At 56.2% G+C, this 23,098-nt stretch overlaps 1 protein-coding gene across 1 annotated transcript; it reads right to left on the bottom strand.

Moving 5' to 3' along the window:
• Positions 1-1,994: 1,994 nt before the first annotated feature.
• On the bottom strand, positions 1,995-22,483 carry ZNF775 (zinc finger protein 775). Its single transcript, XM_047096919.1, has 3 exons — positions 22,436-22,483; positions 11,584-11,647; positions 1,995-4,302 (listed from the first exon to the last, which is right to left on the bottom strand). The coding sequence occupies exons 2-3, from the start codon at positions 11,612-11,614 to the stop codon at positions 2,738-2,740; spliced, it is 1,596 nt and encodes a 531-aa protein (XP_046952875.1). The 5' UTR covers positions 11,615-11,647; positions 22,436-22,483; the 3' UTR covers positions 1,995-2,737.
• Between the last annotated feature and the right edge of the window lie 615 nt (positions 22,484-23,098).

Raw genomic sequence — 23,098 nt, 5'->3', positions numbered from 1 at the left:
TGCCCTTAGTTCGTAACTTGAAACGCGACCTGGCGGACAAGTCCCTCTGCAACATCCCGCTTTCCCGGATCACTGCCCTGCCACGGTCACCGACCCGCAGCGAGGCTAAGTGACACGATGAACAAGGAAGCTTTAGTAAGGGGGCTGGGGGCTGCTCTTCAAGAGCTGGCCGTACAGATCGTTCTGAGCTACGTGTGTACCAGTGATTTTCCACGAAGGTTCATGAACTCCTCAAGGAGAGGGGCCCTGACTGCTATTGGCTGAATTGCGTCCCCCTCCAAATTCACATATCGAAGCCCTGACCCGCCCCCCAGGTGATGGCATTCAGAGACGGGTCCTTTGGGAGGCAGTTGGGTTTCAGTGAGGTTGTGAGACTGGGGTCTTCCTGGCGAGATTAGCGTCCTTGTGAGAAAAGGAAGAGACGCACCCCTGTCCCCACCGTGTGAGGACACAGAGAGAAGGTGGTTGTCTACAAGCCAGGAAGCGGGCCCTCACCAGGAACTAAATCTGCCAGCCCCTTGATCTTGGACTCCCAGCCTCCAGACCGTGAGCAAATACACGTCCGTTGTTTCAGCCCCCGGCCCGCGGCACTCTGTTGTGGTGGCCCACAGCGTCACTCCAGTTTGGCACAGCGCCTGGCACACAGTAGGCTTGTTTAGTGAACCGATGTTTGCCCTCCCCTGACCTGGTCCATGGGGCAAGCATCGCAGTACCTCTCTGCTCTAATGGCACCCTGTCCCCCTTGTGACCCAAAGCACTCACTTGTGAGGACCGGTCACCTCGGGTTAGTGAACGGACAGCCTCATGAATGTGCACGGGGAAGAAAGCTGCAATTAGACCTCGTTAACCCCTAGCCACACAGCTGTTTGATTGACTTGGCCATCAAACACAGGCCTTTGTGGACAACGGCCCGTTCTGTTGTACAGAAACTCCCATCTGACTGAGGCCTTCACCGTCTGCCTCCACTGCCCCTCAGGCACCTGATTTGACAGGGCTCCAGGGTCTCACAGGCTGCTGTCCTTCCCGACGGCAGCCTTCTAATGCAGGAATGGTACTCCGGGGCGCCTTCCTGGAGGAGGTGGGCTTTGCTGGAGTTGGCCTCAGGATTTGCTGAGTGGCAAAGTGGAAGAAGCAGAGGACTCCCCGAACTTTCCCCGTGTTTCAAGTAGGTGTTGCCGAGATCCCGGGCCCTTGGCCTCCCTGAGCAGGGCAGCCTGGGACAGGAATTGCAGGAGGGGGCAGGCATTACAAGGGAGGTAGGGCAGCGCCTAGCGCCTAGAAGAACCCTGCTGGGCTGAGAGCCCAACTCTCACATCCGTGCCAACAACCGGGCCCAGCTCGCCCAGTGGGAGATTCCACACAGCAGCGTTCGCAATGGAAGACCCGGACCAGTTGGGCAGCCCGGCTGAGCGCTGACCGTTACTGGTGCCCCCGTTAACCCAAGTAAACCCCGTCGCCTCCACAGGTCTTCCCATGATGCTACGATAATCAGAGCTCCTGCCGGGTGAGGGGATTCAACAGAACCTGAGAACGTGGTGGCCGGAAGCCGGGCTAAATCCGGCAGCTCCTGGAAAACAGGTAGTGCTTCCTCGAGTTCAGAGAAACCGGCGGGCCCCTGGGACACAGGCAGGCACAGTCCGTCCTCCTACAGAATGCTAGGGTCCCCTCTTTTTCCTCCCACCTCCCAGCTCTCCAGCCCTAGTGCCCCAACACCCACCCTCCCCTCCAGAGGCCCAGCCTGGAGCCCCGCATCCTTGTTTTGGAAGGGACCCCTGGGGACCAGAAGTAGAGGAGGGCATGTGGGAAGATACCAAATGGCTTGGAGAGGGTAGGAGAGTACTGCCCCCCACCCCCAGCCAGAACCAGGCATGGGGAGCTGCTACGCTCAAGGTCGAGCTCCCTGTCCCGGTCCTGGGGGCAAATGGATGCCTCAGAGCACACACAGACCTAGAGTTCCAAAAGGGCAGCTTACAAAGGACAGTGAGACCACGTGAGACAGTCCATCCTTCATTTTTTTTTCTCTTCTGCAACACTGACATTGAGAAGGATCCAAGTCAGTGACGGCCACTGGGAGCGCCACACGAGGGCTTCTTTTCCTGCTGTGGGCCCCTCCCCAAGCTACTGAACCTCAGCTGCCACCCACCCCTCTCGTGCCAGTCCGGCCACCACACCCATACCAGTCCCAACGTCCAGCCCGCTGTGGCAGCACCCTGGGCTTTGGGGCACTCAGGGTTGAGAAGGACCGCAGAGCCATTCGGTCCTTCCAAACATATGCACTGAATGGCCACTAAGTGCCAGGCACTGCCCTTGACATTGGGACTGTGTTTGACCCTCCTCAGCCGCGACTGCTTGGCTTCTGTCCTTGCTATACCAGCGCGTCTGTTAAAACTGCCCGCACTAGACTGGCCTCTGGCCGTCCGGCAGCCTGCATGGGACAATCAGTCCAGCCCTGGGCCATTCCCCACCTCCCTCCCACCTCCGAGGGACAGACGGACACATCCGGGCTCCTGAGTGAGGAATGCTTCGTCTTACGTCCTCCCTGAGCCCACACTGGGACCTCTACCTGTCCCCTTTGGGATGCTACCGGAATTCTGTTCTCTAGCCTTCGGAGCCTGGAGGAAATCGCCTTTTGACCGGGGTTTACCCCCCGGGGTCGTAGGAGCCACCGTTCCTGGCCACGCGCACCCCCACAGACGTCCCCTCCCGCCCCCGCGAGTCCGCTTGGGTCCGAGGCGCACTAAAGCGCCTGGTCCTCGGCGCTGGGGGTGGGCGCCAGGGCCCCCCGGTGCACGCGCTGGTGCTTGAGCAGGTGCTGCTTCTGGCTGAAGCCGCGGCCGCACGCGGCGCACAGGTAGGGCCGCTCGCCCGTGTGGTTGCGCCGGTGCCGCGTCAGGTTGGGCTTCTGGCTGAAGCGGCGGCCGCACTCCGGGCACGGGTAGGGCCGCTCGCCCGTGTGGATGCGCTGGTGGATGGTGAGCGCCGACCACCACGAGAAGCTCTTGCCGCACTCGTTGCAGATGAACTGGCGGGGCTCGCCCGGCCCGGCCAGGCCCGCCCGCGCCCGGCCCCACGGCGCGCCGCCCGGGCCCCGGGCCGCCGGGGGGCCGCGCGGCGGCGCCGTCAGCCCCGGGGGCGCCTCGGCCTGCGGCTCGCTGCGCACGGCGGGCCCGGGGCGCGGCGGCGCGGCGGCGGGGGCGGCGTGCGCGCGCTGGTGGGCGCGCAGGGCCGCGCGGCTGGGGCAGCTCTGGCCGCAGCTGGGGCAGCGCGCCGCCTGGGCGCCGGGCAGGTGCGTGCGCTGGTGCTTGAGCAGGTGCTGCTTCTGGCGGAAGCTGCGGCCGCAGTGCAGGCAGGGGTGCGGCCGCTCGCCGGTGTGGTTGCGCAGGTGCCGCGTCAGGTTGGGCTTCTGGCTGAAGCGGCGGCCGCACTCGGGGCACGGGTAGGGCCGCTCGCCCGTGTGGATGCGCTGGTGGATGTTCAGGGACGACCACCACGTGAAGCTCTTGCCGCACTCGTTGCAGATGAACTGGCGCTGCTCGGCCGGCCCCGCGGCGGCGACTGCGGCCCGGGCCCCCGCCTGGCGCCACCAGCCCTGGCAGAGCCCCAGCCAGGCCCACTCGGGGCGGCCCCGCGGCGGCCCGGGCCGCAGGCGACAGTCCCTGCGGGCGGCGGCGGCGGCGTCCCGCAGCAACTCCTGCAGCCCCGCGCGGGCGCCCGGGCGGTCCCGGGCGTGCGCGCGCTGGTGGATGCGGAGGCCCACCTGGTGGCGGAAGCAGCGCGCGCACTCGGGGCACGAGTGGGTGGCGGGCCGCGCGTGGGTCTTCTGGTGCTTGAGCAGGTGCTGCTTCTGGCTAAAGCGCCTCGCGCACTCGGGGCAGCAGAAGGGCCGCTCGCCCGTGTGGTGGCGCTGGTGGCGCGCCAGGTTGGGCTTCTGGCTGAAGCTCTTGCCGCACTTGCCGCACAGGTACGGCTTCTCCCCGGTGTGGGTGCGCTGGTGGATCTTCAGGGACGACCACCAGCTGAACCTCTTCCCGCAGTCCAGGCACACGAAGTGACCCTCGCCGGCAGAGAGAGCCCGGCCCGCCAGCCCCCCGGCCTGCTCAGGGGGAGGGGCCCATCTTGGACCCCCAGGCTCCTCCTGTCCCCCCAGGGCCCGAGGCTTCCCCACGGTCTGGCACGGCGGGAGGCCCCGATGCTGCCGGAAAATGTTTTCCTTATCCTTCTCGGAGAGCACGGCCTGCGGCATCAGCGTCTGCAGCAGCCACTCGGGCTTCTCTTGCTTGATCTTCATCACCGGCCCATCTCCTGCCGGGGACAGAGAGAGAGTGGACGCAGAGGGTCACTCACTGCTCGTGGGGTGGAGGGCAAGAAGTGCCAGGAAGGCAGAGCAAAGGCAACGGGGCAGGAAGGAGGAGTGCAGAAGGCAGCTTTTAGGAGGAAGTAAGGGGGTATAAGGAAGAGAGCAGGGACGGTAGAAAGGCAGTGCGATAAAGGCAGGTCGGGGTGTGGGGAAGGGCAAAGAAGAAAAGGACAAGAAAGGAAGAGAGGCTGATGCCCCGCCTCCTCTGCCCTGAGGCCCTGAGATGCAGGGAAGGTTAAAGAAACCAAGCCAATGACCCCTCCCACCAAGCAGAAAACGGCCAAGCTTCCAAAGCATCTCATTCTTTTTTTTTTTTTAATGTTTATTTTTATTTTGAGAAAGACAGAGACAGAGAGAGTGCAAACAGGGGAGGGGCAGTGAGAGGGGGAGAGAGAGAATCCCAGGCAGGCTCCGCACTGTCGCCGTCAGCCCAGAGCCCAGTGTGGGGCTCAGTCTCACGAACCATGAGATCATGACCCGAGCTGAAATCAAGAGTCGGACCCTCAACCGACCCAGCCACCGGCATCTCATTCTTTTTCTAAGAGGATCCATGTGCCGGGAGCTTGCAAAGTGAGCGCACGCCCGGCCCCTCAGTGTTTGGGGGGCCTAAGCTCCACTCCACTGCCAGGCTCTCCAAGGCAGCCGCCCCGGTGCCTGAGCACCTCACCTTCTTGGACCTTGGCTGTTCGGGAACTTCACCCTGTCTCCAACAAAACAAGAACAAGAAAGTAGGCCAGAAAGGTCTAAGCACCCAGAATAGGTGCTGCGCCGTCCCGACTAAACCCGGGCTGCTTTACTCCCCACGCAGCGCTGTGCGCTCAGGTCTACATGGTGTGTGTTCCCCTGCTCGTGGACATAAGCCGTGATGGAAAAGGTCTGCCACAGACACTAAATACAGACTGTGTGATTCCACTTAGGTGAAATTCAAGAGCTGGCAAAACTAATCAGTGAGTTAGAAGTCAGGATAACGGCCCGCCTATGGACAGTGTTGTGACTGGAAGGGGGCCTGAGGGGCCTTCCGGTGTCCTGGCAGCGTTCTCTTTGTCAATCTGGGTGCTGGTTTCATGAACATGTTCACTTTATAAGAATTTATAGAACTTGTGATCTGTGCCTTTTGCTGTGTTATACCTCAACAAAAAGTTTACATTCAATAAAAAGCAGGTGAAATTGGGGCGCCTGGGTGGCTCAGTTGGTGAAGCGTCCAACTTTCGCTCAGGTCATGATCTCTCAGTTCGTGAGTTCGAGCCCCACATCGGGCTCTCTGCTGTCAGCACAGAGCTGGCTTCAGATCCTCTGTCCCCCTCTCTCTCTGCCCCTGCCTCTCTCTTTCTCTCTCTCTAAAATAAACTGAAAAAAAAAAGTAGATGAAATAAAACAGTTGTGAACAAAAAAAGAGAAACTCTAAATAAGTTCCAGTATTAAAAAAAAACCAATAAAGTAAACCCAAGGAAGTAGGAAGTAGGGATTAATAAAAATAAAAGCAGAGATTATAGGATAAAGGGAACATAGAGATATAAAAAGGAGTCTAAAAATCCTAATGCATAAATGTTGTATCAATTTGAAAAATCCATATAAAAAGGATGATTTTGTGAGACGACCTAAATTAACAAAACTAACTCAAGAGGAACTAAAAAAAAAAAGAAAATGCTAAAAGATACAAAAAAGACAGCTAACATTGTACCTCGAAAATGGGTAACAGTCCTCTTAATTATAAAAACAGGTTCTACTAAAACTTCCAGGGAAGGTTTATCCGCAACATGCATAAACTATGACAGTGACTAGGAAGGGGAGGGAGCCCCCAGGCTAGCATGGTCCAGTGTCTATAAGACGAGGGCAGAGCAGGCATGAAACTATAGGTTTAGCATTTGAAAGTAGACACCAAAAACGAACAAGCAAAAATACTAGCGAAGCAAGTTGAGCTGGGATCCTCCCCAGGAAAGCAAAGATGGTTCAACATAGTTCATGACATTGACATTTTAAACGTGAAGAACTTTCTACAATCTCAATACGTAAAAAATGTCCTATGATAAAATTCAACATCATTTCTGGAGGGAGAGAAAGAAGAAGGGCTGGAGGGAGGAGGCTCTTAGCAAACTAGGAATATGAGGAAACTCCCTTAGGTTGACAAAGAAGCTGCACTGGAGGCTACAGCAAATGTTATAACCAAAGGCAAGAGATCAGAAACCCATTCAAGTGACGAACAAGGTGATGCTCACCGTCACTGCCACTCTTCAACATTGTCCTTGCGGAACTAGCCAAAGCATAAGGGGAAAAAGAAAAACATATATAAATATTGGAAAGGAAAAGCATCATTGGCTGATAATTATTCACCTAGGATGTGCAAAAGAATCTGACAAAATATTAGAAATAACAGGGTCAGCAAGATTGCCCTATACAAAAACATACAAAAATTCCTTTTTAAAAATGGCAATAAAAGCTATGAAATAACTGGGAATATACCTGATACACATGCAAAGCTTATATAACGCAGGGGCGCCTGGGCGGCTCAGTCGGTTAAGCGTCCAACTCTTGATTTCGGCCCAGGTCGTGATTTCATGGTTCGTGAGTTCGAGCCCCACGTTGGGTTCTGTACTGACGACTCTCTTGGGAAGCCGCCTGCTTGGGGTTCTCTCTCTCCCATCTCTCTCTGCCCCTACCCCGCTTGCGCACGCACACACATTCTCTCAAAAAAATAAACTTAAAACAACCCTTATATAAAGGAAACTATTAAACGTTATTGGAGGGATAAAGAAAAGGTAACAAAAAGGACAGAAACATCATATTCCTAGACGAGGAGGAAGGAAGCTCTTCACTCCAAAACATGTTTAAATTCGGTGTCATCCTGGTGAAGCAAATTACAAAATTTCTGATGTGCATAAATCATCCAGGAGACGCTAAAAATGAGCCAGGTAGAATCTGGCTTCTGCACCACTGAAAGCTAAAATACTACCCCTGCATACCTATTCGAACGGCCCGAATCCAGAACACCGCCAACACCGAATGCGGCCAGGATGTGGAGCCCCGGGAACTGTCACCCGTTGCTGGAGGCAATGCAGAATGGTGCAGCCACTTTGGAAGACAGTTTGGCGGAAGGAGACCTACGCTCACCATACGGTACAGCAACCGCTCCCCCAGGTCTACACCCAAAGGAGGTGAAAACCTCTGTCCACACAGAAACTTGCACCCAGATGTGGATCGCACACGCAAACCGCACAGGACAAGTGCACGCGTGGCTGTGCCGAGGGCATGAACTGATTCAGACCTTTTGGAGAACAACTGGCCAACGCTTATTACAATTATAAATGTATCTGACCTTCCACTTCCTCCACCCAGCAGTTTCTACTCTGGGTGTTCGGCCTAATGAATGCTTCCGTGTGAGCGGACAGAGGAATGTCTGAAAATATTCACTGCAGCGCTATTCGTAACCAGTACTGATTCCCCATCAAGAATATTGAAACGGGGGCGCCTGGGTGGCGCAGTTGGTTAAGCGTCCGACTTCAGCCAGGTCACGATCTCGCGGTCCGTGAGTTCGAGCCCCGCGTCAGGCTCTGGGCTGATGGCTCAGAGCCTGGAGCCTGTTTCCGATTCTGTGTCTCCCTCTCTCTCTGCCCCTCCCCCATTCATGCTCTGTCTCTCTCTGTCCCAAAAATAAATAAACGTTGAAAAAAAAATTAAAAAAAAAAAAAGAATATTGAAACAAAATTATCACTCCCTTCACGGTATGGAATAGTATGGAGCAATTTAAAAGAATACAAAGGCAGGGGCACCCGGGGGGGCTCAGTCAGTTAAAGGTCAGGGTCTTGACTTCACCTTAGGTCATGATCTCAGGGTTCTTGAGTTCAAGTCCCCCATTGGGCTCTGCGCTGCCAGCCCGGAGCCTGCGTGGGATTCTCTCTCCCTGTCTCTCTGCCCCTCCCCTGCTGGTGCGTGCTCTCTCTCTCTCTCTTAAAATAAATAAATAAACTTTGAAAGAATAAAAAAAAAAAAATAAAAGAATACAAAAGAGCAGTATAGGGTGGCATAAAGATTTCTGAAACACTTTAAGGAAAAAACAAAAAACACAGATCGCAAAATGGTATCGTCTGACCCAATTTATGAAAAATAAAACTATGGACGTGCATATGCACAGTCCAGGATGATTCACGACAGTGGTCACCCTGTAGACAATGTGGACAATATAAAGGCTAGACGGAAGAGGTCAAAGGGGACCCTTGCTTTTCCTGCATTGTTCGATTTCTTTTTATGTTTATTCATTTGAGAGAGAGACAGAGAGAGAGAGAGCACATGTGCACCAGCAGGGGAGGGTCGGAGACAGACAGAGACAGAGAGACAATTCCAAGCAGGCTCTGCAAGGTCAGCACAGAGCCGGACACAGGGCTCCATGCCACCAACGGTGAGATCATGACCTGAGCTGAAACCAAGAGTCAGATGCTCAACCGACTGGGCCACCCAGGCAGTCCTCTGCACTGTTTGAATTTTTATGAGGATACTCAGTATAATTTTCAAACCTTTAAAACATTTTAAGAAATAAAAAGAAAACCTCCCCTAGAATCTGGCAGCCTTTGGTTCTCGGGCCAGAGAGTTCCGCCCTGCTCCACAGCCTTGCTGCCCGTCACAAGGACTCGAAAGAGGATATGGTGACCGCGGGGATGAACGTGGGAGTCACAGAAAGTACCTGTGAGGGGCCAGTTTTCCTCCTGGCAAAAGGACCTTGTGAGGCGTCCGCAGGTGCTCAGTTGTGAGAAATCATAATTTGAAAATGAAAGTGGTGACTTCAGTCGCACATTGGCAGGAAGTGAATACCCAATTTACTTGATTATAAGAGGGTTTCCTTAGATGCACTGAAGTGTTGGGCGGCTGAAGTATTTTACGGGGCGGCTAGGGGTCCGAACTGGGTGGGTAGTGAATCCAAAATATACTCACGTGGCAGGGTCCCAATTAATGCCCCAGAGCCCCACAAAAGCCACTGCCTTACTCTCATTAAACCTGACCTTGACGTTCATCATGGTGCCTGATGGCTGGGAAGGTTCACCCTCTCCAGCCAAAAAGAAGACCCCGGTCTGAGAGCCCAGAGAACGTTCCTGCCCACGGCTGCGGGGCCCAGAGAAGACACAAGGGCCCGGGTTGTGCATGTGCAGACCCCGTGAAGTGCACGCACTGGGACTTCTCCCTCAGGGCTCAGGTATTAATGTAAGGAAGACAGGCCTTGGCCTCTACCTGTGGAAGGATCCCTAAAACAAAGGTTCTGCTCCTCAGTGATCATAAAAAGGTTAATTTTTTTTTTAATTCTAAGCAGTTCAGATAAAATAAAAAGGTGCTCTATGGGGAGCTCTTACTCCCCAGAGTTTCTGGGGTGATGAAAATGTTCTGGAGACGGACGGTGGGAGATGCTCGCACAACAGTGTGAATAGACTTAATACCACTGCACCCACTGTATGCTTAAAAAATAGTGAAAATGGTGACTTTCACGTTACGTATATTTCACCACGATAAAATAAACAGAACTTAAAAGGTGCTTAAAAGAGGTAAGCTCTTGGGGCACAGGGGTGGCCCAGTCGGTTGAGCGTCCAACTCTCGATTTGGGCTCAGGTCACAATCTCACTGTCGCGAGGTCGAGACCTGCATCGGGCTCCATGGTTAGTGGAGATTCTCTCTCCCTTTCTCTCTCTCTCTCTCTCTCCTCCTCCTCCTCCTCCTCCTCTGCCTGCTCTCTCTAGTTCAAAACAAAAACAAAAAAAAAGTAAGCTCTTAATTATCTGGAAACTTTGGCCAGCCAGGAAGAGTCCTCCCTAAGCCTGGCCAGCAGGCGGCGGAAGCCTGTGGAAGGCCCAGAGCCGCAAGGATGTGGCTGCAGCCCAAGACGCCCCCCAGTCCCCTGGTGCCTCTGTCCTCAGGGGTCAAAGCCAGTGTTCTTCTGCCTCTTTCCTAAGACCCCAGGGTACCCCAGAAGCTGCCACAGGTCGGGGAGAGGGCCCTGGCAGACCCTACCTCTCATGCCTGAATTAGGATTCTCCTTACGAGTTTACCCGGGAAAAGGTTCCTTCTGCTAAAATGTTTGGAACCATGTCCTTGGTTTTCCTATAATTATGGTAATGTCAGCATCGCTCACACACACACACACACACACACACACACACACACACACACACACCCTGAGGACTCAGCCTTCAAAGTGACAGGGCAGCGGTGGGTGGCAATGCTCACCGAAGTCTGTGTCAGGACCCAGCCCCAGAATGTGTGGTGTCCATGCATCATACCAGCCCCTTGGAGCTGGAGGCTTCCTTCCTGTAGTACCCTACCGGCTGATTTCTGTCCCCATCTTAGGTTCATCGCGATGTTTATCCTGGGAGGGTTGGGGCTCTGGAGGGGAGGGGAGGGGAGGTAAAGGAAACTGAGTCACTGAGCCTAGGGGCAGCATTCCTAGGAATGGGCCCTACCCTCCTCCCAGGACCAGAGCCATTCTGCAAAAGGGTGGCTATACTCTCCCCAGGGCCTGCGAGGAGGCTGGGGATGCTGGGGGGTGGGGGGGCGGGGGGGTCTTCCGCTGAAAGCACAGGACTTTCCGCTCACAAGAGCACCTGCTTGAGAGACACCAAAACTGATGGCCTATTTCCTCCATTGGACCGTGAACTCTGAGTGACCCCAGGAAGCCTTAATGGACCAAACTTCACTTGGTGATGGAAAACCAACAGGGATCGTCCCACCCGGAGCGCTGGTTTTCAGAGTTAGGTCCGCACGCCCGCCGCGCACTCCCTGTGCCACACTTAGCAAGCACCTCGCTCGCCCTCGGGCATGGCTTCCTACGCGGGTGTGCACACGTCCCCTTGCCTGGTGAGTCACAGCAGACTTTGTCATTGTATTAGCTCCATAGTCTGTCTTCTTTCCATTTTTTTTTTTTAATGTTTATTTATTTTTCAGAGAGAGAGGCAGAGAGGGGAGGAACAGAGGATCTGAAGCAGGCTACAAGCAGACAGCTGGATGCGGGGCTTGAACTCACAAACCAGGAGATGGTGACCCGAGCTGAAGTCGGACACTTAACCGACCGAGCCACCCAGGAGCCCCTTCTTTCCATTCTTTGACATGACCTTCCACATCCTGGTCCCGCCATGCAGTTCTACAGGGAGGGCAGCAGCACGCGCTCAGCGGCAGGGCCCGGGGGGGGGGGGGGGGGGCGACCTGGAAGAGGAGGCCGCTGTTGGCTCCCACCCCTCCCTGTGCTCCCTTACCTGTGCTCGCACCAGCCAGGCCACCCTCCATCCGCAGAGGCCTCCGGGGCACCTGCTCTGCCGTCTGTGGGGGAGAAGGGGGCAAAGGAAGGACAGCTGGCCATCAGGACAAGGACCGAATGGGCCCCCCCCGTCCTCCTGCCACCTCACAGAACATGTTCCCTCTTTATTAAGAGCTCCTCTGTCCATGACCTCGGTTGAAAGCACAGGGCTTTTATAAGCTGCACACTTACCTGCTAGGCAGGAATTACTCTCATTTTATGAGGAGGAAACTGAGGCCAGGGAGGGCCACTGACACGCCCCGAGTCACAGGGGTGGCTGAACAGTGGCGCCGGTGAGGCCCCATGTCTTCTGACTCCCAGACCGGAGCCTCACGCCCACGGGCTCAATACCGGCAGGGGAGGGTGTGAGAGACACCACCCCAGGAAACTCAGCTGAGTCCAGAGACCTTCCTGAGTGGTCGTGAAGACACCCTGGAAGGCAGAATTGACCCTCCCAAATCCTCTGCTGTCCCCTTCCACCCCTCTGCTGTCCCCTTCCACCCCTATTCCACGTGAAATCACACACAGGCCATATGGGGTGCTGGTTAGAGTTCACCAACCTGGGGCTCGTCTCTTTTCCTTTAAGTTTATTTATTTTGAGAGAGAGAGAGAGAGAGAGAGAGAGAGAGAGAGAGAGCGCACGCACGCCAGTAGGGGAGAATCAGAGAGAGAGAGACAGGGCAAGAGAGAATCCCAAACAGGCTCCACGCTGTCAGCACGGAGCCCGATTGGGGCTCAAACTCACAAACCGTGAGATCGTGACCTGAGCCTAAATCAAGAGTCGGAGGCTCAACGGGCTGAGCCAACCAGGCGCCCCTCCCCCGCCTTTTCTTTCTTTAATGCTCCAGGCTTTGGACACACCCTGACCGGCTCACTGTCAGGGACACATCGCGCTGCTGGGGGCCCCAGGCTTTACAACTCACATGCTGCCCGTCTGCCCGGGAGGCTCTACCCCGGAGCCCCGAGCCGCCTTTCAGGTCTCTGCCTAAACGTCCTCAGAGTGGTCTCCCCAGGCTACCGTGTACAAAGTCACAGCCCTAACTCCACTCCACGTTCCTCCATGACTTTCCACCACCTGACGTGGTATGTATGTGCCTGCCATCCCCCGCCACGGAGAGCTCAGGACCGTTTTGTGCTCACTGCTGAATCTGGGTCCGGGAGGGAGCCCCCGCCCAGCGGGCATTTCGGGTGCAGAGGCTGCCCCGTACTCGGAGGGGGTGCCGCAGCCCGGGGGCTTCTGCACGGTTCCCCGGCCTGCCCCTCCTAGGGACGGGGATCTTGTTTCACACACCCGTACCCGCTCAGCACCCAGGCTCGCAAAGGCCCGAGTGAGGACCTGGGGCGTCTGCCCCCCGCAGCCCAGATGCTCGGCTCCCCACCCCCCCCCCCACCTGCCGCTACAGAGGGGCTTCTCCAGGTCACAGTCAGAGCTTCCTTCCCGCGGCTCGGCCACCTCACGAAAAGCCGTGTCCGGCTCTTCACCTCGGCCCTCGAGCAGCCCCATCCCAAGGGCGTCCCCCTCCCCTCTCCCAGGTCCCCTTCCAACAGCCACTCCCCGACAGGGATCGAGGCTGGGAACCTGGGCCCTGCCCAGAGAGGTGGGGGCAGGGGCAAAGGGCAAAAATGAATTTAAAAAATAGGTAAATCGGGGCACCTGGGTGGCTCAGTCGGTTAAGCGTCTGACCCTCTCAGATCACGATCTCACGGTTCGTGGGTTCGAGTCCCGCCTCGGGCTCTGTGCTGACAGCTCGGAGCCTGGAGCCTGTTTCGGATTCTGTGTGTGTGTCTCTCTCTCTGCCCCTCCCCCACTCATGCTCTGTCTCTCTGTCTCTCAAAAATGAATACACATTAAAAAAAAAAACTTTTTAAATAGGTAAATAATTTTCCCTGGGGCAAAAAGGGAAAGAGGCCCCTCCCTTTTCTTTTACAGCATTTACTTGAGAACAGTTGTCATTTCTCTGCCCCTTAGAGATGCACGCAAATCCTTTTAAAAGCTACCACAAGCCTCTTGCCAGCTCTGCAGCCCAGGCCTCTTTCCCAAGGCCCTGAGAGCCACCTCTCTGATACCTAAACATCACGGGAGATGGTGACCCTGGGTCCCGCTGCCCACAGGAGGGAGGATGGGAACCTGACTTCTGCGGTCGCCTGGCTCCAAGTTGCAAACCCACCTCCTGCCATAAAGATAGGAGCCGTGCATTTTTCCTTTGCATGAAGGCAATTAGCAAACACAGGTGGCTACCCCAATCGCCAGGAGAATTCAGGATGAACTACGGATGACAAATGGTACCATCGAGGAAGTGCTCTTGCCCGAAGACTAGTTACACTTTATCTTGAGCGTGTGTGCGCGCGCGCACACACACACACACACACACACACGTGCGCGCACGCATCTGCTGGGCTGTGTAACAGGGTGAGATCTCTTTCTGTTTTCCTGATCTCTTAGCAGATTGCCTGTGATGTGCAGCTCTTTCTGGTTTAATGCTTATTCAATCGGAAAAAAAAAAAAAGCTGTTCTCTTTCTCTCCTCCTTTTGTGGGAGCTTTTCTGACTTGGCAGGAGATTTTGTTTTTAATTCTATTTCCCCAACAGGGGTCTGCCGTGCGCTCCTACCGTGGTTTCCCACAGACACTAAAACATGCTGGTGGTGCAGAGAAAAAGCGGGCGTCAAAGACGGGAGGAGAAGGCCCGCCGGGAGGACCCTGAGGGATGCTGAGGCACCTGCCCTCACGCCCCCCCTTCCCTCCGGGGTTCCTGTGTGTCCCAGCCTTGGGGAAGCCTCTCACCCGCTGGAGATACAATGGCCCCCTAAAGAGGTTCAGAGGGCTGACAAAGGAGGAGGCTACCTCAGTTCGGGGAAAATTCAGAGGGGCCAGAGCCCCCGGGGCCACAATTCAAGGTGAGGACAGAGCTTAGGACCCGGCCTCATTCACAAAAGCCATACACAACACCCTTGAGCCCGATTAGATCAGTGCTCCTTGATCCATTCTGTCTTCCAAGGAATCTTAGGACCTAAAAATCACCTCAGGTGGCAGAAAGGCTTCAATTCTTGGTAGATAATTCACAGCGAGCCACAGAGCAGCCCCTCCCGTGTCCCAGGGTACTTCTTTCTGCCCCGGCCACACTAGGGCTCAGGGTGTGGTCCGAGTCAGCAGAGTGGGATCAGAGGGAAGGGGACCCGAGGAGACAGGGGACAGGGGAGGCACAGAGGACAGCAATGGGGGGCAGGCCCCCAGGTATTGAGGGCCCATCTCCAACTGGGTGTTCAGGTGGGATGTGTCTGGAAAACAGGCCAGCAGGTGTCCTGCAGCTAAAACCCTGAGGAGGCCAAACGGTGGAAAGTCTCCTAGTGTGGCCGCGTCTCTGCAGGTCTGTCTGCCAGGCCACCCTGAGCTGTGCCCTTTCTAAGCTTTTCTCTTCTGCCTCCGCCCTGCTATACTGCTCTGCACGCCCCTTCCTACCCGCCACTCCCCCACCCTCCCTGACACACGGCTCACCTGACCTGGCCTGGAGTGCAGCCTGCCCAGAAAACAGAAGGAAACGAGGCTGACCCGCCACCCCCACCAGTGCCCACACTGAGTCCCTGAAGGCTGCTCGCCTGGCCTGTCGTGCAGGGCCCTCACCCCAGTCTCCAAGGACCTCCCCCCTCCCTGCTCAGCAAGTTCTGTGGATCTGGGGACAAACCCCTGGTCACCTCCCCCTTCCCAGCACCTGGCTCTGGGCCCGGCCCTCCCCACACTGGGTCAGGCTGCAGTTGGGATGACAGCCCCCCAAAGAGAGGCCTCCAGGGTTGGAGGGGGGGCAGCTGCATGACAAGGCCAGACCACACAAAGCGGGGATTGTGCCCTGCAGCAGGTGGTGAGGTTTGGGGGCAGGGGAAGGTAACAAAGGGGCTTTGCTCTCAGCAGAAACGTGGGGGCAGGGAGGGGGGCGGACAGCAGCTGGGGTGAAGAGAAAGGCCACAGATGCGAGGGGCAGCGCAGGGACATGGCCACGTCTCCCTGCATGCTCCCAACCTCAGCCCCTGGAGCTTTTTCCAGCAGCCAAGCACAGCCTTCTTCACAGATCAGGCCTCAGGCAGGAAGAACCGGATGGCACCTCCCGTGTCCTTTGTCACTGGTGGCGTGGGGATTGGCCACGTGCCAGGAGCGGAGGCTTGGAGGGGGTGGCATCTCCCCAAACCCTGGCCGAAGGCCCAGCTCCCAGGCCCTTCTCAGCCATGAGCTCCCCCCAGAGCCACGCCCAGCTCCTCACCACCCACCACTGCTCCCCCAATAATCCCCGCCCCCCCGGAAACCGCTCTTCCCAAAGTGCCCCCTCCTCATCAAGCGGACCCCCTCTGCCACACCAGCAAGACTGCCATGCTTCCCGAATCCTCCGCTTCCATTAACCCCATCTTTCCCACCCCTCAGCTGGCCTGATCCCACCCGCTCCGCAGTGGATGGCCCACCCGCCCAGCCTCCCACCCTGGCCGCCACATGCTCTCATCCGCCTGGCCCGCTCCCAGCTTTATTTCCTCGGGTCCTGTTTCCCTGTGGGCAGGCACCACTTCTCATCTCCTTGCCCCGACCCACCGTGCTGGCTCACACAGGTCACATGCCCAGGGAACGGGACTCCAGACTGTGGCTCAGGACAGCATTTGCAAGGGGGTGGCCCGGCGGGCACAGGCTCCAGCCAGCCCCCGCTCTGGGTAGATGCTCTCAGAATGTCCCCTGGGAACGGAGGTTCTGCCTCTCCTAACCTCGTCTATTGAGGGGAGTGCGGGACTTCCCTGAGATCTTGACATTGATCCGGCTGTGGAAAGAACGGGTGGTCAGCCAAGACTCCACTACGGCCAGGGAGACAGCCACTACCTACTGAGCACTTAGCCGGCGTCGCCCATTTCAGCCCTCACAGCCAATTTCGGCTCAGGAGCCACGGCGCCGAGAAGTTAAGTCATTTGCTCACGGCCACCCAGTTAGAAGGTACCGGAGCCAGAGGGGTCAGCCTGCCCCAGCCAGAGTTCTTTCTCCTGGACCACGCTGCCTCCTGGGAGAAAGTGCACAACTTACCCAAACCTTAAACTTCCCATCCCTTGTTTTCAGGAGTCTGGCTTCTGTACCCACATGCGGTTATTCAGATTTACATAAATTCAAGTTTAAATTCAGTTTTTCAATCACACTGGCCACATTTCAAGTGCTCCAAGGCCTCATGGCGCTCGAGCTACCGTATGGACAGCAGAGGACATCCCCGTGTTCACAAAGCTCTGCTGGATGGCACTGCGCTGGACTGTAAGCTCTGGGCTTGCCCTGCCCAGTCCCTGATATGCTCGATTTATAGGCACACCTAATTTCATTGCGCTGTTTTCTTACACTTCACGGATACTGCTTTTTTTGTGTGTGTGTTTTTTTTTTACAAACCAAAGGTTTGCGGCAAATCTGCACTGAGCAAGTCTATTGGCACAACGTTTTGCAACAGTATTTGCTCACTCTGTGTCTCTGCGTCACATTTTGGTAATTCTTACGATATCTCAAGCGTTTCCATTATTGTGGTATTTTTTTATGGCAATCTGTGATCAGTGATACAACCTGCTGGAAGCTCAGGTGATGGTTAGCATTTTTTAGCAATGAAGTTATTTTTTAATTAAGGCGTGTACATTGTTGTTTTAGACATAACATATATATAATGCTACTGCACAGGTAACAGACTACTATATAGTGTGAACATAACTTTCGTATGCACTGAGAAACCAAAAAATTCACTTGATTCGCTTTATCCCAGTATTTGCATTACTGCAGTGGTCTGGGAATGAACTTGTAATGTCTCCGAGGTATGCCTGTATACTGAATGAATGAATGAATGAATGGAGAAAACAAATGAAGGAGTGAAGAGAGGGCTCCTCTGGCCCCAGTCCTTGGTCACTAATGACTACGATCTCAGGACAAGTTGATGATGTTTTTTGCCTGGGAATCCAATTTCAGTCAATATCAGTGGATGTTTTCATCTACCATACGGCAATCACAGGCATCCGAGAAGAAGCTGATATAAACACTAAATGTACACACAAACACATCCAGAAACCACCGTATCTAACATCTAACACAGCTGTGTAAACAAAAGTCCAAAGGTGCACAAATACAATACGGAGACTCTCATCCCTGAGATCACAGTTGCAAAACTATATGCAAAGTACGATGAAACTGAGGTGTTTAGAAACCCAGAGATACACCTGCAGACCCACAGAGACCAGCGTGCGCCAGGGCGAACCACATAAGCAGGGCACGGCGTGCTCGTGAAAGTGGAAATGTGGATCTTTGCAGGACACGAGTATCCTCGCACGTTCACGATCCTCCCAACTGCCCACTGCTTGAGAAAGGGATCTCAGGGAGACGGCAGCATGATGGGGGACCGCCACCTGTTAGGTCACCTGCGCTGGGGGAAGGGACAGGATGAGGTCAGCCAGGCTGTCGCTGGCTGGGGAGAAGTCAGATCCACCCAGGAAGCCACAGATGGGAGCACTGGGGTCTGCTCAGCAAGCCCAGAGCAGCAAAAGCCCCCTCCCAGGGCCAGTCCTGCAGGGGGTCTAGCCCAAGAGGAAGCAGCAAACCCTTCCCCTGCGACCCTGAGCCCCACAGGGCTGGCCCCTCGGCCGGGTCTGCTCCCAAAGCCTGCCCCTCTTCTCAGGACCCGGTCTCTCACATCGGGCCCATGTCACGCCCAGACTGGGGATCAGGGCCCTGAGTCCTAAACCACCTGTCCTTGGTAAGCCACTTTGCCTCTCGGCCTCAGGTTCCTAAGGTGAAGGTGACTGAAAGGCCTGCTCCCCAGGTTTGTCTCGAGCACCGAACGAGACAAAGCTGCAGGAACACTACATAAGCTTCCCGAAGCCTACACACCAGCGGTCTCTCTCTCTCTCACTTCCATTCCCAGGGACTGAGAACAACCCACTCCCCACTCCCTCAGCCCTCTCCAAAAGGGCCGCTGCCGCTCACTCTTCCTAAACCTTTACTCCTCCAGCTGCTTCAGAATCTTCAGAGGCCTCCGACGCCCACTCAGTCACCCCCAACCCTGCTCACCAGCGTGAGCGGGCCTGGCGGGAGGAAGAGGGTGTGCCCGGATTTTACTGTCGGGACTACCTCAAGGCCGCTCACAGCTCCATGTACGGCGGGTCACTGGACCCTCAGCGGCCCTGGGGGAGGAGAGGCTCCTGTGGGCCGGGTGCGGGTGCCTAACAGGGTAGGGGCGGAGGTGGCCCTGTGGGCAGTGGTAAGGAAGGCAGGGCTGGGAGCTGGGGTTGCTAAGTGCCAGCTAGGAGGACTGGACTAGAAGCCTTGGATGCTTCTGCTGGTCTGAGGCTCAAAGCTTCAGCTCCGTTGTGGGCAGGGTGTCGGTGGAGCCCGTCTCCCAGGACCTGTTCCAAAGCCACTGGGCCCTCCCCCAAGGCCAGTCCTACAAATGCCACTCCTGTACAAGGCCGGCACCCTGGGGTTGTGTCCCGGCTGGCCTCTGGACAGTCAGCTCTCTCCAGGTTTCAGGCCCCTGAATACCAGACCTCCCACCTTCCTCTCATCCAGAGTTTACGACCAAGGAGGACACACAAAACAGTGGATTTAAAATCTTATCAGAAACACAGCCCAACTGCTCTCAGGGCCCCAGGACACCTGCTTCCTACCTTACATGGCCCCAGGGCCCATAGACAGACAAGCAGGCCCAGAGGTCCCAGCTCAGACCGGGAGGTGTCTCCTCCACCACCTAGAGGCCCACCTCCATCCCACACCCCGACGTGAGCATGCTCAACATCCTTCTGTGACTCCCACAGGACTCCCCAGCCCCTCCTGGGCCTCCACTCCGTCTTCCTCAGATCTCACTCAGCCCCGGGTCCGGTGTGGGTGCCCCACGCACCTTCTTCCAACCCCCGCCCCTTCTGCTACTTCTACTCCAGCATCTTCAGACCTAGTCTCCCAAACACAGGGTCCTCAGTCCTAGAAGAGGGGTCAGAGGTGGGGAGCAAGGGGAAAGGGCGGGCCACGATGCCACAGAAATTATTAAATGGTTATCTGGAAAACAAGAACACCTGTTCCTGTGTATAGAACTGTTGAATCAAGCAAGGAGGAAAAACAGTATGAAAGACTCTGAAGAATGTTCACAAAGTGCAAGACAAATTATTTTTAGGTCACTTCATTGCCTTCACCCCCTCCCTGCCTTCCACATTGTAAGAACTGCACCTGAGGGTTGCCCTGGTAAGAACAGCCCCGTTCAGTGACTTCAGGTTCCTTCCGGCAGCATTCCCAGGGAACCAGGTCCATAGACAGCCCAGGCAGCTGCCTTATCCTCTCATGCCTGCCCACCTCCCCAAGGTCCAGGATTTCACCCCAGGCCAGTCTCAGAGGGCCCTCCTTCCAGGACCTCTGCCCCACCTGCCCAACATTGGCACCTTTGCAGGGACTGCCCCACCCCCGCCTCCCTGCCCCCGTGCCTGTCCCTCACCTGTGGCATTCACAGCCCCAGTCTCTGTTCACCCATCTCCCTTTAGGGGAGATCCCTCAGCCCCAAGTCCAAGACTCAGGAGGCTGCCAGGGCCTGGGGACCCCCGTCACCCGATCTGAAGGCAAGGGATGAAACTGACTGCTAACAACACTTTGAACAGATGCCACGATTCCATTTATAAACACCTTTCCGCACCCCCTGCTTCATTCAAAAGAGCTTGGAAAGGGCAAAGAGTGCCACCCCACTTGTCAGATGAAGAAAGCAAAGCCCTGAGGTGACACCCCTTGCCTCAAAGAGTTAGACCTAAGGTCTCCTTCTGCACACCCCAACCACACTCTTCCCTCCCAGCCACCCCTGCGCTAGGAAATCTTGGATTCCTCAGCTTAACCCTCACTAGGGGGCAAGTGCATGGGTCAGACCACCTCCATGAAGTTCTGCACTTTGTCCCGGGTAGCCCTTGTCTCTCCAGCGGGGACAAAGGGTCTTCATCAGGCCTCGAACACCACGGCCACTTGTCACTACCACAAAGTGCAACTGTCCCAATGCATCGGTCACAAAGTTGTACTAATGTTATTTTTAGTGCCTGCAAGATCCTACAGCCCCACCTCAGTCGGGCCTCCCTTTTCGTGCCCAAAGACTGTAGCTTTATAGTTTTATAGCTTCTCTTGCCCCTCCAATCCATTCAGCACCCAGAACTCAAAAACTTCACCTAAAATTACAGTGAGGACAGGTTACTACTTTGCTTAAAATATTCCAGTGGGTCCCCACCACTTGCAGGTTCAGCTAAAAATGTCTTGGCAACACCATTTAGAGCCTGGCCTCTGCTCACCTCTCCTCACTGCCTCCCAGCTCCCTATTGTCCCAACATGTGACTCCCTGACCTTGTAGCATCTTGGCTCGCCCATGACCAGTCTTGGAACACTCTTGCCCAGCACTTCTCTGCCCAGCCTAGATCAGGGATCACTTGGACTTAGAAGCCTTTCAGGGTATGCCACCCTCAGTTAGGGGCCCTTCTGTTTGACCTGTGCACCTGCCCAACCCAATATCATGTACATGGAATAATAATTCGTCTGGGGGCACCTGGGTGGCTCAGTCAGTTAAGCAACCGACTCTTGGTTTCAGCTCAGGTCACGATCTCACACTTCATGGGTTCTAGCCTTGAGTCGGGCTCCCGCTTGGGATTCATTCTCCCTCTCTCTCTCCCCCTCCCCTGCTCTCACTCTCTGTCAAAATAAATAAACATTAAAAAGCATAATAATAATTCGTCTGTCTCCACAACAAGACTATAAAGATCTCATCATGGAGTATTTCTCTCTCCCCAACATCCAGCCCAAGGTCCCACGTGTTGCAAACCATGAATGGAAATCCTAATAAAGAAACATTTACAATACAGAAATTCAAGTCCAAAACAGATTAGAAGCACTGAATCATGGAACTTTAGAGTTGAAAGGAGACTCTGCCCTCTAATCTGTTCATTTTACAGATGAACAAGGACCCAAAGAGAACAGCTAACTAGTGGAGGCTGGACATCAGGCAGCCTCAAGCTCTTGGGCTCTGACCACACCCAACCCCAGGTCTGGCTGACGAGGACACACTCCAGGCTCCCTCCCACCCAGAGGACTGGAGGAGGCAGCATCTCTGTATCCATCCTCCACCTTTACAGGGGAAGAAGCCCCCAGCTCCTACCCCACCCCCACTGAGGTCTTGACTCCGGTGCCCATTTTCCTGGAATGGAGCCTCCCCAACACACACACACACACACACACACACACACACACACACACACACACTCACACACACACGCATACGCACACACACGCACGCACTCTGTGGTGCTTCCCTCTTATTGTTCGCACTCCCAGTGTTTATGCCCACTCATTTACTCATTTATTAAGCACCTACTCTGTGTCACTCTGCGGCGAGCACTGGGGTTCCTGCCCTCCAGAAGCTCGGTCTTTCGCACAGCTGACACAGCTCCCAAGCATCCGGGCAGCGCCTGGGCAGAACGCGCCCGGAGGGACTAGGGATCAGTCCCCCGCTCACCACCCTGTCCCTCCCGCTCTCACGCCCCGCCCCCCTCCTGCTCTCTGCCCCGGCCTGCAGCCCCTTCCACGCACGACCCGGGCCCCCTTCCCCAGGGGCTGTGTGGGGGTGGGGAAAGTTCGGGGCCGCGGCGTCAGGGGCTCAGGGGACCCCGAGACCCCCGAGGCCGCCTCCAGCCCGAGGCTGGGTGGTGGCAGCGCGGGAGGAGCGGGCCGGGCGCTGGCCCCACAGCACGGTCCGTCCCTCCGCACGCCCCTCCCGCCCGGATTCGGAGGGACTCGGAGGGAGGAGACGGGAATAAATACCTTGACTTTGTGGTTAAGGTTAACGGGAACTGCCACCCCGGGGCGACTTGGGCACTGGGCTCCCCGGCCCCGCCAGTCCCGGGACAGGCGGGGCGGGCACCTGCTCTTGATTGGTTAATGGGCCTGGCCATCCCCAGGGCCGTCCCCCCGCCTGATTGGCTGAGCGGCTCAGATGACCAGCTCCGCCCTATCGGAGAAGCCCGCGGGGCGGCCCCTTTGTTCTCCTGAGCCAATAGCCCGCGTGGGCGGGCTGACCTCGGTGCCCGCGGGGCCTCCCGGGGCCCCGCGCAGCGTTAACGCTTTGGCCGCCGGCTCCGGACTCGAGTCCAGGGCTCGGAAGGGAAGGGAACGGGGGCGAGCCCGGGTGCTGATGACCGGGCGGCGCCGCGGCACCCTGGTGCTCCCCTCGCCGTGTTCTCCCTCCGGCTCCAGCCCCGCGGACGCGCTCTCAGATCGACCCGGTCGTTCCGCAACTATCCGTCCGACTCAGGGACGCGCCCGCACCGCTCTTGGTGCCGGGATCCGGGGGAACGAGACGTACAAACCCCACTCTGACGCTCCGACTCGAGTGTGCGTGTGACATGGTGGTGGCACTTGGCGCTACGGTACACCAAGTCTTAGGGTGAGAAGCAGTACTTGTCTCGCGCGACCCGAGAGAAATCG

Source organism: Lynx rufus, unplaced genomic scaffold (genome assembly GCF_022079265.1).
Source record: "Lynx rufus isolate CCGP_SWC_20201006 ecotype Redwood Valley unplaced genomic scaffold, mLynRuf1.p SCAF_4, whole genome shotgun sequence".
Taxonomy (NCBI): domain Eukaryota; kingdom Metazoa; phylum Chordata; class Mammalia; order Carnivora; family Felidae; genus Lynx; species Lynx rufus.
This window is presented reverse-complemented; position numbering and strand designations above follow the sequence as displayed.

Coding starts and splice junctions, on each gene's coding strand:
- ZNF775 (XM_047096919.1), bottom strand. CDS start 11,614: ATGGAGGGTGGCCTGGCTGGTGCGAGCACAG. Junction 4,303..11,583: donor CCTGGCTGGTGCGAGCACAG/GTAAGGGAGCAC, acceptor TGTCCCCGGCAG/GAGATGGGCCGGTGATGAAG.